The sequence below is a fragment of the Balaenoptera borealis genome (genome assembly GCF_965194805.1).
Source record: "Balaenoptera borealis genome assembly, chromosome: 18".
Classification (NCBI taxonomy): Eukaryota; Metazoa; Chordata; class Mammalia; order Artiodactyla; family Balaenopteridae; genus Balaenoptera; species Balaenoptera borealis.
In genome coordinates, this window is record NC_138877.1 from 6101692 (window position 1) to 6124690 (window position 22999).

Genomic DNA, 22999 nt, shown 5'->3' on the forward strand with positions numbered 1-22999 from the left:
TCATTCCTCAGGTGAGGTGTTTTATGACCTGAGAGATAAAGTTTCCCTCTAAGAGCTAAACTAATAGAAGTCAGCCCACGTACTACCTGAAGAAGTCATCTCGCTGTAATAACAACCCACCCTCAGAGGTCACGCAGGATGGGTAGCTGTGGACATTTGAGACTGTCCAAGTCCAGGTGAAGCGACGGGAGTTCTGCCTTCACCACAGCGGTCTTGTCGTGACTGCAAATAATCACAGTAAAATGTGCCGCCAGCCCTCCCGCTGCCTTCCTCTCACGGGGCTCGGCTGTGTCGAGGCTGGGGTCTCACCTTCACCAGAACTGTAGCGTCAGGGTCAGTTAAAAGTCAACTGCCCAGGTTCACATCCCAGCCCCAGTTTCTTCACTCTTTCTTATTTTCTCCTTATCAATGACATAGTAGTTACCTCGAGGAGTTGTGAGGATTAAGTGTAAGGTACATGGCACATAGGTACTGCTGCCATCATTATTTTTCATCATATCCCCAGTGGTGCATATTAAGTGCTTATTGTGTCGATATTCAAAGGAGAGTTTCCTTGAACCTGGGCAGCCCCACGTGTCACAAACACGTGCAGATCTTCCGTCAGTGCAGTTCCTAGCCCAGGAAACACCCTTCTCTTGTTTTGACCTGCGTCCCTGAATGAAAGGAAACTGTGGGGTCCGTGGCGATGGGGGGCTGTGCCCTGTTGACGTCAGAGCGCACACTGCTTCAGAGTCCAGGAAGGATGTGAGCCACGCAGTGTTCGGAAGAAAAAAGACACATTAACTTGTCAAAACCTTCTTTTCAGCGTGAGTGCAGGAGGTTGTGCCATAAGGAAATATTGTTTCCCAGTAGAGCTAAGCTTCCCTTTGCTTGTCTTAGGATTTCAGTTCAATGTTCTGGAGGTTCTCATGACTTAGTTCAGTATGAGGAATAGCTATACTTGGAGACTAACATTTAATGTTCAATAAGATTACTCATACATTTGTATATGTGTAGGTCTTAGAGAACATACAGGAAGTTTGTTACTGATTCATTAATCTACAGGGAAACCTTAAAACATTCAAAATTTAGGTTTTCAGTTTTTTACATTTATGTTAATTTACATTTTGACAATATATTAAAATTTGGTCCATGTTGAATACAGTTACATTTTGTTTTTTAATACTTTAGATTATTACAGTCCATAGAACTTACTTTATATGAAAATCTTGATCATAACAATATGATTAGTGATTTTGCTGAAATAAAGGCAAGAAAATAAACTTTATGGAATAAAGATATATATAAATTTTGTGTGTCTTTATGTATTCATCTAAATATTACCAACCCATTAAGAGAATAATCAATGTGTGCAGGGAGTTAATTCTATTCTCTCATATTTTGCTAACTGAAAATTTTAAAAATCATAGCTTTACACATTTTTTTGAAGTACAACTGACTTACAATTTTATATTAGCTTCAGGTGTACAACATAGTGATTCTATATTTTTATACATTACAAAGTGATGGCCACGACAAGTCTAGTTACCATCTATCACCATACAGAGTTTACACATTTAAATTTTTATTGTAATGAAGGTATATTTGTCATGGTAGGAGGAATGAGTATATTTTATTTAATGGTTTTTAAATGTAACTTAAATATTTAGAAGTATGGTACACGGGCCTGAGAGAAAAGGGTGGTTTTGTAATATCTACTGATGAGGCACCGGCGGGGAGATGAGGAAGGGCTGGTGGAGAAGGTGACCTCTGAGCTGAGCGTCCGGTGGCGAGGACGTGGCCGCAGGGAGAGCCCAGGCAGAGCTCACCACGCACATGACGGCAGATCGGTGCTGCCGTCCAGCCGCTGTCCTGGCCAAACTGGGCTTCTGGACTAGCAAAGCTAAGGCCCGCGAACGTGCTGTCTGGCTGCTGTAATAAAAAGACCACAGACTAAGTGGTTTAAACAGCAAACATTTATTTCTAACAGTTCTGGAGGCGGGCAGATTCGGTGCTGGTTGCCAGCAGATTCGGTGTCTGGTGAGGGCCCATCTTCTCCCTGTGTCCCCACGAGGCAGAAGGGAGGAAGGAGCTCTCTGGGGTCTCCTTTATAAGGGCACCAATCACCTCCCAAAGGCCCCACCTCCTAATACCATTACATCAGAGCTAGGATTTCAACATCTAAGTTTGGGGAGGGAGGGACACAAACATTGAGTCCATAGCACTTTCCTTCACCATTTCTCAAGAAAGTATATGTTGAGGTCTTTTTTGAGCAATTACTTGATATTTAGCTTCTCTGATATTATTTCTTTAAAAATCTCATTTTCTTGTGTTCTTCATTATTTAATTTCTGTTGTTTCATCTTAGTTGCCTTAAATATCTTGCTACCCTGTCGCTATACTGATATAGTTAACTCTCAGTTGATTTATGTGAGTATAAAGGACCACAGACCCAGATAACTCAAAACTAATTTGTTTGACTTTGGATTATAAGGCGATTTTGCACCAGATCCCACTCAGGTTTTATTTAAGCTGCTATTATGATCAGTTTACGTTCTACAAGCATGTACCAGCTGGCTAATGGGGTGAACAGGCAGGCCTGAAGAAGCTGAGCTAGGATGTAAAATTGGCTGTGGATAATACACACATGGATCATTGAAAATCGATTGTAGCTTGTGCCTGTGCCCAGGAAACTGTCTGCTTAACGACCTGGCTTTCTGGGACTTCTTGTTTGCACCGGACTGTCTATTCTAATACAATGGATTTGTTTTACAAAGAAACCTTTAAGATGCTTAAAGGATCTAAGCATAAAAATTATGGTACTTAAATTTGTGTCTGAAATTTAATTGTTCAAGTCCTTGTTGTACTTAGTTCTTATATATTCTCCTACTGTTTGCTTTTCCTGTATTTTTTAATTGCAGTTTACACTTCTGTTTCACAACCTCATTAAAAACTATCTTGTTTCATGATGCCGATGTTTCATAATCTTTGATAATTTAAGTACCTAGCCTCTGTGGTAATGTGTGGTAGAAACTGACTTTGTTATTTCCTTGCCCAGAATTCATTAGCGAGAGTTCCAGAAAAAACAACAGAGGCTACAGGAGTGAGGAAAACTACCTGACTTTCTAATTTTTTTTTCCTGTTGATTTTGAAGGTGACGTTGTTATTTCAAGGACAAAGCACGTGATTGCTAGAAGTTGTTTTGCTATTTGGAAGGAAAGCCCTGCAGAAGGAGCTCGTGCAGAGTGTGGGTGGGACGCAGCGAATGCTCCACATTCTTTTTTTTTTTTTTTACTACTTTTTACCTTTATTTTATTTTTTTTATTTTTTAAACATCTTTATTGAAGTATAATTGCCTTACAATGGTGTGTTAGCTTCTGCTTTATAACAAAGTGAATCAGTTATACATATACAATATGTTCCCATATCTCCTCCCTCTTGCATCTCCCTCCCTCCCACCCTCCCTATCCCACTCCTCTAGGTGGTCACAAAGCACCGAGCTGATCTCCCTGTGCTATGCGGCTGCTTCCCACTAGCTATCTATTTTACATTTGGTAGTGTATATATGTCCATGCCACTCTCTTACCCTGTCACATCTCACCCCTCCCCCTCCCCCTATCCTCACGTCCATTCTCTAGTAGGTCTGTGTCTTTATTCCCGTCTTGCCACTAGGTTCTTCATGGCCTTTTTTTTTTTTCCTTAGATTCCGTATATATGTGTTAGCATACTGTATTTGTTTTTCTCTTTCTGACTTACTTCACTCTGTATGACAGACTCTAACTCCATCCACCTCATTACAAATACCTCCATTTCATTTCTTTTTATGGCTGAGTAATATTCCATTGTATATATGTGCCACATCTTCTTTATCCATTCATCTGTCAATGGACATTTAGGTTGCTTCCATGTCCTGGCTATTGTAGATAGAGCTGCAATGAACATTTTGGTACATGACTCTTTTTGACCTATGGTTTTCTCAGGGTATATGCCCAGTAGTGGGATTGCTGGGTCGTATGGTAGTTCTATTTGTAGTTTTTTAAGGAACCTCCATACTGTTCTCCATAGTGGCTGTATCAATTTACATTCCCACCAACAGTGCAAGAGTGTTCCCTTTTCTCCACACCCTCTCCAGCATTTATTGTTTCTAGATTTTTTGATGATGGCCACTCTGACCAGTGTGAGATGATATCTCATTGTAGTTTTGATTTGCATTTCTCTAATGATTAATGATGTTGAGCATTCTTTCATGTTTCTGTAGGCCATCTGTATATCTTCTTTGGAGAAATGTCTGTTTAGGTCTTCTGCCCATTTTTGGATTGGGTTGTTCGTTTTTTTGTTATTGAGCTGCATGAGCTGCTTGTAAATCTTGGAGATTAATCCTTTGTCAGTTGCTTCATTTGCAAATATTTTCTCCCATTCTGATGGTTGTCTTTTGGTCTTGTTTATGGTTTCCTGCTCCACATTCTTAGGACGAAGTCTGAGCTGCCCTCCGTTCCTCTGCCTCTCCAGTTCTCCTTGAATGAGTGCGGAAGCAGCGGCAGCTCTGTCAGCGCTTTTTTTTTTTTTTTTTCCTTTTGCATTTACTTTATTTTTTGCCTTTTAACGATAACGAGAAAACGGCTCCTGCAGGACTTGCCGTGCAGATGTTTGTGGAGGAGACGGGAAGTATGATAGGAAGATGGAGGGCAGGTAGCCTTAAACGCACGGGTCCTTTTGTTTTGTTCCTCCCCCCAGCTCTCAGTGTCCCCAGTACCTCCTTCCTCATCTGAACACTGGTCGTGAAGACTACGTTGTCATGTTCAGATGGGACAGTGCTTTGTAAACCGTAAAGCTCGTGCCAACATGAGTTGTCCAAACAGTAACAAACGCCTCAGTCGCAGGCAGTCTGCTGGACCTGGGTTCTGCCCTGTCTGCTCCCGACCTGTCACCGCCTTTCATCACTGGCAGACTGGTTCACCCCAGGCAGTCTTTCTCGTACTTACACCTTCTTTTCTCTTGGGCTGTCGTTGTAAGTCAGAAGGTATCCTTAATCACGGCGGAGAAAGTTAAGAACAGCACTGGAGACAGTGTTCAGTGAAATCACAACTACAGAAGAATCCCCGTCCAACTTCACACTCTGGAAGGTGCCTAGACTAGGCCTTCAGGATCTCGGCATGGTTCTTGACCGAGTATTGTTTCCTGCAGATGTACAGCATTCCAACTGTATCGTGACACAAACTGGCTTTTGTAGGCATGTCCAGAAAGCTGGGCAAACGTTTTAATAGTTTTTATGGGAAAATGCATTCTAGTTCATCTGTAACTGATACACAGTTTGTTCATAATTGGGGAACTGCCCAAGCAAGTTCTTTCACTGATGATTTTTAACTGTATCTGTTGTCAGGAGAGAGGACATATGGGTGGATCCAAGGATGATTGATCTCCTGGTTGGTTTTTTTGTTTTTTGAAAGCTACCCCTCTAATTGATGGGAAGGCGGGGGTGTATTTGGCATATTTTTACCCTTTGATTTTTTTTTGCTTACATCTATAAGGGTGAAGAAGGATCTCTGTTTTGGAGCCAGATAGGATAAAGTTTCCCTGAAATACTCTATGAGACAAAGCCCTCAGATCACGTCCGTAGGATGTATTATTATTTTAAAGAGATGGAAGAAGGCTATGTGGTGTCACATGCACTTAGTATTCCCGGCACCAGGAGGCTGGGCTATGACACCTGATCTGATTGAGTCCGGGGGTAAGAAGCAGACAAGCTGGTCAGTGATTCAGTTTTTCATCAGCCCATCAGTGGGCCCTCCCAGGATGGATTAGAAAGTGTCCAGCTGCTGAGTTAGCTGAAATGGCATTTTTTTAAAGATCTCACTATTAACAGGAGTTTATTAAAACTTGTGTAACTTATAGAAAAATAGCCAGATATATCTGTTGAGGATTAAGAGGGTGGTGAAATAGTTTGAAAGAATACTATTAGAAATATGGAGGTGAATACCAGGAGAAACAGATAAAAAGGAGTTGAAATTGGTTTTTTTGGTGGGTAGGGAAGGCTGATGCAGAAGACTGCTGTATTTCATTATAAGTCTTTAAATAATATTTTTCTCTTTAAGCTATATGCATGCTTTGATAAAATAAAAATCAATACAAAATAAAACATTCTTATAAACTAACAGAATGGTAATATCATTGAGGACTATGTGAATTGTACCTAGAGTAGTACTATAAGAGTGTAATTAAATGTTTTTATATAGAATCAATATATAGTTATCCAGTTTCAAATTTTGTGATTAGAATTATAGTTCTGTCTTTGGACTATCGCTGTTTGCAACATTATACCTCTCTTTTTCTTAACTTTATTATTGCTATATCATAGGTAATATTAAAGTCAGGGATGACCATGGTCCTATCTTACTACCCATGACACCTTGCACAGTATCTTATACGTAGTAGTCTCAGAGTATGGTTGATAAATATGTCTTCTAGGCTTTTAAAAAACCTCTTTCTAAAAATTACACGAATAATACAGATTCACTCTAGAAAAAATAGAAAATGCAGAGAAGCAAACAAAAAACTAAAAATCTCCCCCAAACTTATCATTTTGGTAACATCCCTCCAAATGTTTCCCTGTGCAATAGGTACATGTAAATAAATTTAAAATAAAATTATCCTATACACACTCTTTTGTTCCCAGATTTATACACTTAACATGTTATGAATGTCTTTCTGTGCCAAGCATTTGTCTTCATTTTTAATGACTGCCTAATCTTCTGCTATGTGGATATGCCATGATTTATTTAAACAGTCCCTTTTTAGTAACCATTTAAGCTTTCTATTCTTTTTCTTTAGCTGTTAAGTTTTTGAATGAGTATCCTTGTACATATAGTTTTGCATACTTAGTTGGATTTTTCTTAGAATAAGGTGGAATTTTTAGGTCAACATGTATGTTTTATTTTTAAGGCTCTTTATCATGTTTCCAGTTGTTCTCCAGAAATGTTATATCAGCTTTAGTCCCTACTGGTAGAGAAAAGAATATCCATTTCTCCACTCCCTCACTAACTGATGGGCAGAAACAGATTCATCATTGTTGGGTTAATTAGTATTTCTTAGAATAATAGTGCGTTTGAACATTTTTAATATGGATATAGTTCATCATCTGGCCTTTAATTTTCTCTTCAGTGTTCTTCCCCTATATGGAAAAGGTTTCTTTTTAATTTTTATGTATTCAAAACTATCAACCATTTTAGAACATTTTTAAAGTTTCTCCCCCAATTTTGAAGTTTAATGCTTCAAAAGCTCTTTCTTTCCCAGGATCACATATGTGGAACAAACTGATTTTCAGAATTTAATGGGGTGACTAAATTCTCTCAAATTTCTTCATTTTTCCCACCAGGAAAGCAATAGAAGAACTGCTTAAAGAGGCAAAACGTGGGAAAACAAGAGCAGAAACAATGGGACCTATGGGCTGGTAAGTTCTTGAGTCATCTTCCTTAAAATTTAAACTCATGTATATATTAAAGAGAAAAGTTTTCCTTAGCATATACAGGGAATGTAGAACCGTGGACGTAGAGGAACTCACTCAGAGGCAAGTGGTAGAGCAGGGACACTGCTGAGGGCTGCAGCCATGGAAGTGGGCAGAGGGGTGTGGACAGAGAACACTTGTCATGGTGTTGTCACCCTTTGGTCCACAAGTCCCCAAGAGATATGATGACGCTGCTGTGCCTAAGGCCACCTGAGTGAGAGTAATATTATGTCAGTGTTCGTTGTTTAAGAACTTCTATCTTAATTATAGTCCTCAGTAAATTAAAATTTATAATTTTAAGTATTTTGATTTTGTGACAGTTCAGCTGTGTAGAACTAAAGTTTACCTTTGCAGTTTCTATACAAAACAGAGCTTATTAAAACTTAATGATATAGACAAAGGAAGAATTTAACCTTAAGAATCAAGTCTACCCTTCTAAGCATTACTTTAGCAATAGCATTCGCATCCAATAAATATGCTGGCTTAGGTCTTTTATCCACAATTTAAAATTCACTATAATGGAGTACTGTGGGCGGTTAAAACGTGTAAAATGTAAAAATGGGACAGGAGTAGAAGCTAGATCTCTGTGGATTTGACTCTTAGAACCAAGCACAGGGTTTATGTCAAATATAAAACAAGGTTCAGTCAAAGTTAAAGAAATAAGAGGGAAAAGGCAATTCCTAAACATCAAGCCACATAAAATAAATGGACCTCAATAAGCCATTTAGTAGATGGCTTAGCCACACATGGAGGAACTGTTTCAGGTGATCCGAAATTTGACTGTATTTCCAAAGACAAAAAAGAACTAGAAAGAAATCTTAAATTGTTTCCAGTTATCACGTTGTTGGTAATAATGTTGATATTGTTATTCTGAAAATATTGTATAGTAGGATAAAGCAAATAAGTAAATATTTGTTATAGATACCAAGATTTTCAGTGTAAAAGATACAAATATAAAATCAAAGATATAAAAATCTGTACTCCTAAATTTTAATTGGAAATATCAGTATGAAGTTGTGCTAGATTTTCTCTTTAAAAGAGAGAGAGAAAAGCTTTTCTAGCTCCGTTCACAGAAAAGTCCTGGAAACAATGACCAGCCACTCAGTAGCAGTGAGTATCCTTGGCACCCAGGGGTGGTGTATAAATTCTACTGCGGTATATGTAATGCCATTTCTCACTGAAAGAAGACAGATGCCTCGAGAAATAACTGGCTGCCGATCTGACGCTGTCAGCCTGGAGTTAGCCCAACTGCAAGCTAGCTGTCACAGCCTCCAGCACTGCCCTCACTTCTTATGCCAACTGCAAGTTCCGGGAGCTCCCGAAACTATCCTCAGCTTCAGTAATTTGCTAGACCACACACAATTCACAGAAAGCTATTACACTTATGGTTACAGTTTATTACAGGGAAAGGATACAGATTAAAATCAGCCAAAATAAGGGCTGCAAAGGGCACAGTCTGGAAAGGTTCCAGACGCAAAGCTGCTGTTGTCCACTCCGTGGGGTCAGGACCCACACATCACCCTCCCAGCACCAACATGTGACAATGCACTTGGCGTACTGACAACCAAGGAAGCGCACCTGAGCCTTGGTGCCCAAAGTTTTTATTGGGGTTCCATTACTTAGGTATGATTGATTGATTGCTCACATGGTTGATCTCAGTCTCCAGTTTGACCAATACCACAGTACCCCAAATTCCCACCCTCAATCACGTGGTTTGTCTCTGGCATGGCCAGCCCTTCCTGTAAGACTGTCAGTTGTGGCCAGCTCCACCCTAAACAAAGACGTTTCTATCAGGTATGACATTGCCTCCCAGAATTGATATTACCTCCCAGAAGCCAGGGCAAAGGCCAGACCTCTCTGTGGGCAAGACCAAACTGTTTACTACATAGATAGGAAATGTATAAGAAGAGCCAGAAAATCTTATCAGATCAGACAGTAAAACTGTCAAAGACTAGTGTAGTCATGTCAGAAAGACACAGGAACCAACTTGAAAGGCCTCCCACTAGTCAAAGATGGGATAATTTAATCATCAAAGAATAAAGCAATAATGATTGAGATAACCTAAAATATGTTAAAATCCATAAGGTCATAATAAAAATCACATCAAGAAACTTTTGGATGAGGCTAAGGGGCCAAATTATTGTAAAACTGGTAAATAGTGAGGAAGAGCCAAGCATTTATCCTGTTCCTTGTACAAGTGATACTTCAAAGTTACAAAATAATTGATGAAAGAAAACTTCCTTATAGAATTGCAACTGTTAAATGTAGGACTATAGAATAAGATTATCATCACTTGAATAACAACTCAATTACAAGACAGACTATCTAATTTAAAAATGGACAAAAGATTTGAATAAACACTTCACCAAAAATGATATCAAATTGGCCGATAAGCATTTGAAAAGATGCTCAAATCATTAGTTATCAGGAAAATGCAAATTAAAACCACAGTTACTTATTCACTACACATGCACTAGATTGGCCAAAATAAAAAAAGACTGACAGCATCAAATAAGGAGGAGGATTTGGAACAATGAGAGTGCTCACATATTGTTGGTGGAAATGTAAAATCATACAGCCGCTCTGAAAAACAAATGGCAGTTTCTTATACATATGCACTCACCATACAGAATTCTTCTTCTAACCACCTATCAGAGAGCTGACAATGTAAGCCCACACAAAAATCTGTCCAGTAACGTCCATAGCAGTTTTATTCATGATAGCTCAAAACTGGAAACAACACATATGACCATCAGCTGATGAGTGGATACACAGTTGTAACATCCACATGTCCCATGCTCATCAGTAACGAAAAGGAACAGAATTACTGATACACACTGCATGGATGAATCTCAGAAGCATTATGCTCATGAAAGAAGCCAGACTCAAAACATTACACATTATAAGATTCCATTTATATCACCTTCTAGAAAAGCCAAAACCATAGGGACAGAAAACCCCTCATCGGTTGCCAGGAGGTAGGGGCTGAAGGACTGAATTTACTGCAGAACTTTTCTGGGTGCTGGGAATGCTCTATATCTTGACGCTTGTGATGATCACATGACTACACACATTTGTCAAAACTCATCACACTATTTACTTAAAAGGATAAATTTTAGTTTGTATAAACCATACCTCAGTAAACCTTATCTAAATATAAAAAGAATGTCGTTATTCTACAATCCCTAATGATACACTGGATCTAGTCAAAGATCATCAATGGTTGCTAAATCTATCAGATGAGAAGCTGATGGGGAACTTTCTGATGAGTGGGTCAGGCTGACGACACCTGGACTCATCCATCAATCTTTATACCACGAGAAGATGCAATAGGAAGAGGGTACCACCACTTATGAGACATCCTTGTAAAGAACTTGAATGTGAATCTGATCAAGTCTCTAGTTAGAACTACTAGTTTGCAGGAAATAGAGGTCAGAGGAACATACTAAATGACATTATAGAGATAAAATTATGAAAATGTGGGGAATTCTACAGGACAGACAAACCAGTTTCTTTAACAAATGAATTGCAAGGAGAAAAGGAGGAGAAGTATCCTATGACTTAATAGATTTGGGACACATCTACGTGTATACCTTGTTTGGATCCTTATCCAAACTAATTGAAACAAGGGTATTTGATGATATTAAGGAATTGATGTTGATTTTTTTTTTAGGTGTGATAATAGTATTGCTGTTATTTTATTTTTTAAAAGCTATTATCTTGTAGAAGTTCATTCTGATGTATTTATGGATGCAGTGGTATAATAAGATGAAATGATCCAATGTGAGTCAATCTTTGTGTAACATTTGTAATCATTTTAGATTTCAATGAAATAGCGACCTCCTAGAAGGATACGGTAAAAATTTGGTGAGATAATGTATGTGGAAACACTCAGCATAGTTCCCGGCATGGAGCAGTCAGTTACTAAATGTTAGTTAAATCTGCTCTTAACTTCTTTTTTCGTTTGTTTGGATTTTTTATTGCCATATAAAGTGCCATCTAACTGGTCTGGACTAAAATAAATATTCTAGATGTACCAGGCCAGGTGGAGTGAATATCAGTTTCAATGCCAATTTCAGACAAAGGATACTCATTGAATGGTCAACGTTTTCTACCATTTCTATGAATGTTTCCTCAAATACAGTTTTTTTCATGTATAAACTTAAATGCCATATTTTTAAATATCCCGCAAGATTTTTAGATATGACATTGCTATTTTTAAATTGCAGTTACAAATCTCATTTGTCAGTGACAGAATTATAATTCCTTAAAAATTAGAAGTTGTATTTACAAGAATGAGCATATCCCTTTTTTTTTCTAGTTGGAACTAAGGAGGAACATAAATTTAAATGGTTGACTGCTCCAGTTAATTGTTGATTCGTCAGATCTCCTGACTTGGTGTATATAACCACCTATGTGGTTGGCTTTTTTCATTTTACCTTTTGACCCCTTGACTCCCCTACCCCTGCCTCTGGTGACCACCAATCTGCTCTCTGTTATCTATGAGCTTGATTTTTTTTTTTTTTTTTTAAGATTCCACATGTAAGTGAGATCATACGGTATCTGTCTTTCTCTGTTGGACTTACTTCACTTAGCGTAACGTCCTCAAGGTCCATCCATGTTGCCACACGTGGCAAGATTTCATTCTTTTTTTATGCCTGAATAGTATTCCATTGTATGTGTATACCACAATTTATCCATTCACCCATCAGTGGACACTTAGCTTGTTTCCATATCTTGGCTGTTGTAAATAAAGCTGCAATGAACACGTGGGTGCAGATATCTTTTCGAGTTAGTGTTTTCTTTTTCTTCAGGTAAATACCCAGAAGCAGAATTGCTGGATCATACGGTAGTTCTATTTTTTAATTTTCTGAGGAAGCTCCATACTGCTTTCCGTAGTGGCTGCACCAATTTACATTCCCACCAACAGTGCACAAGTGTCCCATTTTCTTCACATCTTCACCAATACATGTTATTTCTTACTTCTCTTATCTTCTTTCCAGCCCTCTGTCCTTAAGAGAGGAGAGATAAGGTGCCTCTACTAATATGAATTAGATTCGTGCAAACTTTGGTAGGGGCAGGCTGCTTTGGTTTTTGGTGTAAGGCAGGACCTTGATCAGGCTGACAGTAGTCACTGGTCCATTTTAATACCTTTTGTGAAAGAATCAGCCTAAAGCTAAATCATAAATTCAGATGACTTGACAAGTGGATGAGAAAATATCAGTCAGGGTTCTTGCCAGATGAGGAGTGTTGAAGGGGATCACTTGTTACTAGGCAGCTCTCCTGATGGAAGTCATTTATCCTGACAACCTTAGTGCCACTTACTGGCTTGGTAGAACTTTCTGAGGGTCAAAGAACTAGTCTGTCAACATCACCTCTGCTTTTCCTGAGCAGAGTTGCCATATGCACAGGACAGCTTGAGATTTGTCGGGTACTGACTGACCTCCTCTCTGGGTATCACATCAGTTAGATGGGCTGTTCCAGAGTTATGGAGGACCCGGGCTCCTTACAGTTTTCCAAATCTCCCAACCAAAGGGTGTGAGTCTTTTCCACATTTTAGTTAGCAGAAAGGAAGAAGAGGAAGAGGCATGCCCCCGGCCCCTTCAAGCACACTTCCCAGGAGTCGTCTGTGCCATTTCTACATGGACCCCATTGGCCAGAATTTAGTCTCATGTCTACACCAGCTACAAGGCCAGGAACTCAGTCTTTTTTTCCCAGTCAGTCATGTGCCAGATAAAATCTGAGGTTCTTTTACTATAGAAGAAAGGAAGAATGGATATTGGGGGGGCAACTAGCAGCCTCTTCCCAAGAAGGGCGGGAGAAGGATGTTGAAAAGAGAGTAAAAAATGGCAGACAAAGTAAGACGCTCCAGATTTATAAGAGGTGGATCCTGGGAGAACAGGATGGGAAACTCACACTCTCCCATGAGGTGACAAGACAAGCATTCCTGTTGACACTGCTATTTTTTTTCAACTCTCATTAACAGTGGTTCTCAAATTTTGGGGTCTTTAGGATCCTTTACACTCTTGAAAATTATTGAGGACCCCACAGAACTTTTTACATGGGTTATATCTATCGGTATTTACTGTATTAGAAATTAAAACTGAGCAATTTTAAAGTATTTATTGATTTATTTTAAAAAATAATAAACATGTCACATGTGTAGATAATATATTTTTTATAAAAATAGCTATGTTTGCAAAAATTTACCTATTCAGTAGAGTGGCACTGTTTAATATTTTTGCGAACCTCTTTAATGTCTGGCTTATCAAAGACACCTGGATTTTCCTATCTGCCTCTGCAGTCAATCTGTTGTGATATGTTATTTTGGTTGAAGTATATGAAGAGACTCTGATCTCACACAGATACGTATTTGGAAAAGGAAGAAGTACTTCAATAGCATTTTCAGAAAATTGTGGCATTCTTTTATACTGCATCACTACTTGCAAGTAACCTCAACAAGTGGTAGTTTCTTCACATTCTTTTTAATAGTGTGGACTTTTCATATGCTGTTACAATAAAATCCCTTGGTCTACCTTGCACTTTTACTGGATCTTCCACTTATGCATGGTTTCGTAATATCATGAACTGGTCATCTGGAAAATATTGGTTCGCTGAGTTATGAAGCTCCTCCAAATGTTGACACATTTCATTATATAATACTTTTAAAACACATTTGTTAATATCACCACTCATCTCATCAGAAAAGTCGTTTAAGTGTTGGGAAACTGTCAAGTTCACTGTTTTCCAAAAGTCTAATTTTCTTTCATTTGAAAGCTTCAGCTTTATCGTCAGCAGTGAATACTGTTAGTTGTTTTCTTTTAAGTGACGGCTCACTTACATCTGAATACCCAGCTAGGTCACCTTGCAGCTCAAACAGTCTCACAGAACTTTTCCTTGAGGCAGCTTTTGGTCCAGCACACCTAACAGGGATGGGCTGTGAAGGGAGGTCTGGTCCAAGGAAAACCATGACTTGCTTCTGCCCACGGTGCTGGGACAAAGAACACCTTTCCCATCCTGCTCATTCCAGGGGAACACCTGGTTCTACATCTGTTTAAATAAGTGCGTGTGTGTATGTGTGTAAATAAAACTTTTAACCACTAATCCAGTGGTTCCCAAATTTACCCACACATTTGAAATCATCTGAGGAGCTTCCAAAAATACAAGTATCTGTTTCCCACCATCAAAGATTATTAGTTAGGGGTATGGCCTGAGCTTTGGGGTTTTAAAAAGATACCCAGTTGATTCTAAAGTGCACACAAATGTGAAAAACACTATGCTAATCCCTATTTATTAAAAAGAATGATACCAACCTGCTCTGCAGAATTGAGAGCATTCCCACACTCCTCCCAGGAGCAGACAGGTGGCCAGGTGGCCAGCCACAGGAGTCCCAAGACCCATCCCTGTCAAGTGGACAGATATCCAAAAGGAGCAGACAGTCGGTCAGTTACTAGTGGGCAATGGTCTGCGTTTCTAAGCATCTAGAAGATCTTCACATTGGCTTTAGAATTTGAAACAGAACTAGAGTGAGTGACATTATTTTCTCCTCTTGGATATTGCATGAGAGAGATCTTAAGTGAGGTAGTTGAGCCGTTGCCAGAAAGAGATTGCTGAACTAAAGAAAATGCAACTGGGATGCCATTTTTTGTAGTGTAAAGAAAGAAACCATTTGGTGCTATATACTTCCTTGGATGTATTTCAGCAAAAGTATCTCTTGAGAAGCTGTTCTTGACAGAAGCCTCAGAGAAGCTGAAATATTGGCCCATGTGACTTCCTTTCAGTCAACATAGAGGAATTTATAAGCACAAATTTCAGAAATTTGCTCAGCTTCATTGTCTACAAAGCTGTTTTTATTCTGGTCACATTCACGTCAGCTGATCTTTGCCCAGGATAATGCTTGAGTCTACTGCCTGTACGATTTCAGCCTTATACGTTGGAGAGGCTTACGTTTTGGTACAAAAACTTCCAAAGATTGAATTTGAGAGAAAATGATTTTTCAGTTTTCTTTACCCAGTTGTTGTAAGGGGAATAACGTTTTGGGTGCTCCCCTGTTTGGCTGGGGGTCAACCTGGTGATAAGGGGGAGCACCACCTACGTTTTCTTCCATTTTACGTAATCAGTTTTCGATTACTGGGAAGCAAATCATTGCCCCAGTCTCCACTGAGGCACGTGGTGTTTCTACTAGTTTGAAGATTTGCTCAGTACCGGTCGGTACATTAAGAGGCCAGGCGCAGGCAGCGGTTCAGAAGCCTGACTGTCCCGGCCTCGAAGCTGCTCACGCACAGGTGGACGCGGACAAGCCCGCCGCTGAGCGCCAGACCACAGGCTGGGACCAGCGGGGAGGGCAGGGAGGGCTCGAGTCTCAGACTGACTCGTGGGTGAGGCTCCTGGCAGTATTTCAGGGCCGCGGAGACCCAGAGCCTTGACTTTCCAGTTAAAGAACATGGAGCCCAAAGAGGTTTCCCAAGTCCTGGTTAACTGCTGATGGGACCAGCACGGATCCCTCTTGTCTAGAGCCTTCCTTCTGTGGCTACTGTCAGCACGCAGAGCGCCGTGCGTCCTGCCCCTGCTTCCCACGTTCCCATCCCCTTCCTGTCTGGTTATGAAAGTGGATCAGGGAGCCCTGAATGCGCTCCCGTTGGCTTACGCGGCTGCGGAAACGACCTGTCCTACTGAGGGAGGAGGGGGCCGGGATCGTGCCCTGTGCATCCCAGGGCCCCGCTACTCACACCCCCGCCTCTGACCCTCGCCTGGCCACACCTCCTGTTCCTCCTGGCCGTCTCCTAAACAGCGTCAACACAGACAGGTAGCCTGGTATGTATTTTTGCTGCAGGACCTAGCATAGTGCCTTACGTATGAAAGATTCTCAGATTTTTAAAAATAAATACTGCAGATATATATGTACACGTATGTCAACGATTTTTCATTACTTTTGGGCGTAGTGGTGGAGACGGAGCATATTGAAAACCTGCCTCAGGCCTCAGTATGCAGTGTAATTAAGGATTAACGGTGTTGCTGTGGGGATTAAAACACTATAAAAGACCTTCTCAGATGACTAAGGCACTTGATTGCCAAAGTATAACCCGTGGCGCCGTGGGTGGTTACGGTGACTGCGGCGTGTTGAACGAGGTAAGCTGTAACCAACCACAGCATCAGGTCAAGAGTATTACCTGGTTCCTTGGGGCGCTGGAAGGGTAGTTGTGCTGCTTTCTGTGGCTGTTACTTTTAGACGTACATCCGTGATCATGCAAAGCAACGTGCAGAATGGAAGATAAAATGCCGTTTGCTGGCGTGGAAAGGGCTCTGGCCATAGAATGAATCGGGGCGCAATGCACTGAACCCGGCTTCCACGATCCCGAGGCTCTATTTCCCTAAACAGAAGAAGAGGGACCCTAGTTTCCCACAGCCTGATGTACTTCACAAATCTCCAAGTCACGTGTGTGCAGGGAGTTCTGTGCCTTTGTCCTTGTCTGTGTCAGATTCACCTGGGCTCCTGCATGGCCGGAGCTCTTAGCCGACTTAGATCTGCTTCTAGGAGTCCGTCCCGAACGGAGCAGCCCCGGCGGCCAGCGCGCTGACAGCTTTTCACCTGCGGTTTCCTTCCCTGCCTGCTCTGGGCCATCTGCTTACTCCGCAGGTGCCTTTCTCTCATCTGCTCCTTCTGTCCCAGCTGGGATGGTGCTGGGAAGGCGGACTCCGGTCCCAATCCCAGCTCCACGTCCTTCCAACTTGGGAGCCTGGATAAGGTGCTTTGGCTCTTGTGCATCTGTAAGAGGGGAGACGGCGGAGAGATGAAGTGAGGCGTTGGCAACGCAAGGGCACAGGGAACTGCTCGCCGTCAGTGTCAGCAACACCGCTGTCGTCGTTCCTATTGGCTAGCGGTCATGTGTCACTATTGGAGGGGTCACATTCATGAAACTACTTTAGACACAAACGTGGCAGGTCTGTATCTGCAGAATGTTAGCTGTTACTGCCTCTGTCCTTCAGCAGCAGAGAGACAGAAGTATGAAAATCAGAAAGAAAAAGAAACTGCATTTATCTTTCCCCTTCTGTTCTCTAGATTTGTTTTATAATTTACTGGTTTTCATAAGTTGAGTATGATTCCTGCGGGGAGAAAGAGCCTCATTTTTGCAAATGACGTTACACAGTGTTACACAGTGTGCCTACTTGAGAAAAAGGGAAAGAAGGCTGAAACTTACAGCCCTGGCCTCAGCCCATCTTAATCTCTCCCGTAGCAGGCGGAGCCCTTCCTCTCAGCCTCTGGGTTCACAGCTTTGAAAGTGAAGGGACTCGCTTCGCTTGTCAGGTTTAACGTGGATAGGATGCCGGCTCTTGAGTCTGACGGTGCTGTCATGGGTACTTTCTAGAGCAGTTTTAACCAGTCTCATTCCATTTAGAGTTTTATATCCATTTATGTTGTTAGCACCTTAAATCTGGCTCTTCCCACATGAGCTAGTATAACTTTCTAAAATCAAAAATGAACCCAAAACAAAAGTAACTAGCCAGCGTGAGAAAGTCAACAGAGTTGGGGTCAGAGTTCCACAGGAAAGCAGCTGCTCATCCTGTGGCCTCCTGTGGTCCCCACCCCACATCCTTGGGCGCAGCCAGGGACGAAGCCGGTACAGACCCGCCCAGCAGCCAGGCCTGTGCCCGTGCCGCAGGGCTCAGGCTTTTGCCGCGATGCTGATATAAAGAAGGCTTTAGGACGGCTGAGGATCTAACGCTAGCTTACTGTGTCATCTCAAATACAGAAAAACAGGGCACTAAGAGAGCTGAGAAACAAGGAGACAGAGCAATGAAATAATTTCCTAATGTGATGAAGGAGAGGAGGGTCACGTTCTGAAGGGCCAACATACAGAACATGCGTGGAGAAACGCAAAAGTGGAAGGACCTTCGAGATCACCCACTTACTCCAGCCTCCAGTGTTATTTATACCTGAGGACCATCTACAAACAGAGTCTACAGACCGTTAGGAAATGCAAATTATAAGCTCAGAGGTACTACCCAGTAGCCCACTGACTCTGGTATCAATGGAGAATTGAGATATCCTGGAAAGTGAAACTTGCAGATACAGAAGTTTAACCATCTGAAGTACCAAAACTTTAAAACTGTAACCATTTTTATGAACATTTCTGTAAAACATCTTTTTCGTTTTTCCTTGATGGCTCAGGTTCTTTTCATTTTTCAATCATTTTTTTTTTCATGGAGAAACGTCAGACATTCTTCTCTGTTCTTGATTAACTTATTATCCCAGGTGATTTGAGACTTAGCTGTCTTGAGTTTCCATCATGGACAAATCCCTGATATATTAACTTGAGTGCTATATATATTCTTTTTCATGAAGGGAGAGTGAATAGTAATAATATGGGTCCACAATCCCTTGTGTAAAGCCCTCGGATCCAGGTAAGTTGCTAAATTTAGATATTTTCACATTTTAGATAGGTACTATAGCCCAGACAGTGTGCACAACAAATACCCCAATGGTACTTGTTCAACACATGATCATTTCCTCAGCAAAGCATATGAACGCTTCCCTCAAACGGGATACAGAGTAGAAAGAAGTGCCCAGCATCAGGTTAGGCCAGGTCTGGCTGCCAAATGAGTTGTCGTATCAGAAAAAGAACTTGGTTTTCAAATTTTGGAATTATGCATAAGAAATCCTAGCCCCATAGGTAACATTTATTGAAGATTTACCATATGCCAGGCCCTGTGCTAAGTGCTTTATGCATTATCTCATTAGACCCTTGCAATAGGTGGATACTTCTATCGCTTCCATTTACAAATAGAAAAGTGAGGCACAGAGGCGTTAAGTAACTTTCCCATGGTCACAAAGCGAATCGAGTCGGGGGACGAGGCTGCGCACCGAGCTAGCCTTTACTAAGTGCTTGTTGCGTATCAGGCGTCGTTCTGAGCACATCCTCACTCCTGTGATCTGCGTCCGGTCCCCTAAAATAGTCACTGTTGTCCCCATTTAATAGATGAGAGACAACAGGGAGATTATTTAACATGCCCAAGGTCTGGCCTAAGAGACGGTATGATTCCAGAGCCCATGTGTATACTGTGTTGTATGACTTTGTAGCCGTAGGACAACTGGCGGTGAGATTCCGCAACATTAATGGCCACATTACAGGCCAGAGCCGCTCTCTGCCAGGGACTTCCTCACATTCAGCATTGATGTTATTCTCCTTATGCTTCAATATGTTCAGTGCAGATTTTATACTTTCTTTATGTGGAATCATTTACCACGTGTCCCTTCACATCTGCCCTCAACTGCTCCCCCACCCCGGCCCCCCAATCTCGTTGTCCTGCCTCATTTATCAGTGGAGTGTGGGTGAGCACTTGTCACCATTTCTAAAATGTGTCCTGGCGTATCTGGGGGAGTCGCTTTCATACCCCCCCCCGACTCCTCCCCCCACCCAAGTAAACCAAGTTCTCTCCAAGCCATGCTTGACTTTTCACCTCGAAGGTGGACACAAACCAGGCACAACCAGCATTAAAAATCGCATCTTTGATGTGAAAAAGTGATGTAAAGGCCAGTTTTCTTGTGGACTTTGTTCCAGAAAACCACCTCATTCTACGCTAGCTCTTTGGTCCCTGTGTTGAGTCGGCGGGTTACACGAGCTGCGGGGAGCTAGGGATGCCTCCTCCGACGTGGTCCCCACTCACAGCATGACCCCTGCCGGTCTCTAGCCCAGGAGGAGCTTTGTCCATCTCAGGCAGGCACATGGTGCTGGAGATGACCTCACGTGGAAGACGGCAAAATGCAGCTGAAGGCGCCAGCAGTTTCCAAAGGTCTTAGTATCTTGGGTTATTGTCCTATCTGGCAATAATCACCTTCCTTCTTTGTTGAATCCAGACAAGAACTGACCAGTTTTACCAGCGCTGACGACCCACTGCACTGAAAAGGCCCCAGGATTCCTCTGTAGCTGGCTGTTCTGCACCAGCCGTTCCTAGTCTGCCCCATCCACGAGAGATGGGCGCTCCGCTGCTCACGAACATGATCAGCTCCTGCAGTAAGCCCTGGCCACAGCTGGCAAAGAGGGGCCCCTGGGCTCCTTGTGTTCCGCACTGAAGGGCAGTCCCTTCCCGCAGGCTGGCGGAGTCGTGCTGCTCTGTAACACACGCGTGTGTCGTGCTCTTCTGAATCTCTGCTGAGCTTGCGACTGCGGTGGTCCAGGTGTCGTCAGCCAGTCAGTGCCTGGATGCGGTGATAATCCTGTAAAGTCACTGAGGTCAGAGCCTGGCCGTCCCTCCTAACTGCACAGGTGTCCCGATCCTGTACCTCTGGGAGGTACACATGGCTATGCCTTGGGGCCCCTGAGGAGCGTCACGCTGGCGTGCTTTTCTGGAAGCTCAGCCTCCCCCAGTCTCACACGCAGACCCGTGGGTTTTCTTTGCTCTCTGTGGTTGCCTTTCTTCTTTGCTCCTCATCACCGTGGCTTCTGAACTTCAGCAATGAAAGAAAAGCAAACCTCCAGTGCCGTCCCCACCCAGCGTTCCGACCGCTTCTGCGGCTCCCTGCGTCCTTGCCTCCCTGAGTCCTTCTCCTCACTGCTGCTCGTTCCCCGTTAGTCTTCCCAGCCTGAGCACGAAGCACACCGGCACAGGGGCGCACACACCGCTCCCGAGACCTCGCGGGTACTTTCTCTCCAGGCAGGCGCAAGAGCTGCTTATTCGCAGCAGGAGCCATTTTCTTCTCTTTTTTTCCTCCTCCTTTTACTCACAGATTCAGTGCCATTCTGGCTGCCTGAGGTGGCCTGACCGCCATAACAGGGACACTTGGCTGGTGACCCCTTACATTTCTCTTCCGCGAGAAAATCACTGCAGTGGGGCTGCTGGTGGGTTGCTTTTGAGGTATTGCGTGGGATTCTCCTTGAATTAAAGTTTGATACAAAGATGGAGATTATGGAATACTACATTCATTTTTGTTTACTACCAGCCACCCTGAGTAACACGATTAGGACGGATCGGTTTCCTCCCTGGCTCAAGGCCAAGAGAAGTATTCAGGTTTTCATCTGTGTGGGGTTTTCTTTTCTAAAATGAAAGGTTTACTACACCTGAAAAATAAAACAAATACTGAGTATATAAATATACCTAAACATGTAAATTAACGATTTAACCAGTTACATCCTTCCTCCTGGGTGAACTTGACTCAGAAGCCCCTGAAATGTACACTGCACAGAAAGTCACCCAGAGGGTAGACGTGGGAACAGTGCTCCGGGACAGAGCACAGACTCTGAAACAGAAAGTCCTGAAATAGAAACTTTAAGTTTTTTAGAGGGTAAAAGGTGATTATCGCATTTAATAGATTCTTTAGATATTTTTTTATTTCTAGAGTAGATCATGTAGCTCCAGTATTCACGATATAGCAAGGTATACTTTTTTTGTTCCTCAGGGAGGGACTGATCCTTCTTCTTTGATATTTAAAAACAAGCCACCATAAATTTAACTAAAAATGCAGATTCTAGTCAAATCAGGCATTTGTGGTATAAGGAGATACTATTAAATGACTCAGGTAATTTGGGTTGTGGCCAACGCCTATACGTAACATTGCGGTACTTGTTGGGAAAGTTAGTCCCAACAAGGAAGAAAGGGTTAAAGTCTTCAGATAAAAAAAAAAAAAAAAAAGATAAAAAAAAAAAAAAAGATTAAAAAAAAAAAAAAAAAAAAAAAAAAAGTCTTCAGATAAGGTCCAGCCAGTCTGTCTCCAGAATTCTAAGTGTCTTGGGTTTTCTCCTCTGTGCTCAGAGTTTACACTAGGTGGCATGCAAGGAAAGCTGAACAAACTCAGAGACTCGATTCTGTGGAAGCAGAGTTCTTTGGAGCTTGCCACGATCGGAGGGTTCCGCTTTGGAGTCCTTGTTTGATTTGTGATTGTTTTTTTTCCCCCAGGATGAAGTGTCCTCTGGTTGGTACAAATAAAAGATTTCTAATTAACACAATTAAGAACACACTGCCCTCCCAGAAAGACCAAGACCACGAACAAAAAGAGGTCAGTAAGGAACCTGCAACAAGCCAGGACCAGAAGGAGGAAAGCCGGCAGAAGCACAGAACCCACCCATACAAGCACAGCGGCCACGCTCGAGGCCCTGCCCGTCATTCCCCGCCGGGGAAGCGGGGCAGCCCGGAGAAGTCCCAGAAGCGGTCCAGCAAGCGGTGAGGCAGGGACGCAGGGTGAGCGCGACTGTCCCAGCACCCGGGCCTGGGCTGGTGCAGAGATGGGGCTGAGGACGGCCCGCGCTGGCAGAGCAAACACCCAAGAGGGATCTTCCAGCAGGGCCGCTGTTGTGACAGCGGAAGATCACCCGAGGCTCCAAGGAAAGAGTTCAGAGGGAGCGCTCTGAAGATGTCTTGGCAAGTTGAAGCTGCTTCAGCGGTGTAGTATACATATGTATTGATTTTATTCTGTCTTGTTTGGAAGTTGGTTTCAAAATAAATCTAGAACTTAAAAGTTTTCAGAGATTATTAAAACTGGTTCCACTTATTTTTTGGTGTGCTGCGCTTGTGGTCCTTTCTCAAA

General features: G+C 42.2%; 1 protein-coding gene across 1 annotated transcript in view; it reads left to right on the forward strand.

Moving 5' to 3' along the window:
- Positions 1-22774, forward strand: part of LOC309615464 (protein POLR1D-like) — a 41367-nt gene extending 18593 nt beyond the window's left edge. The window contains exons 2-3 of the mRNA XM_082365143.1: positions 7351-7425; positions 22372-22774. Coding sequence (XP_082221269.1) covers positions 7351-7425; positions 22372-22639 — 343 coding nt within the window. The 3' untranslated portion in view covers positions 22640-22774. The remainder of the gene's footprint in view (positions 1-7350; positions 7426-22371) is intronic.
- The last annotated feature ends 225 nt before the right edge of the window (positions 22775-22999 follow it).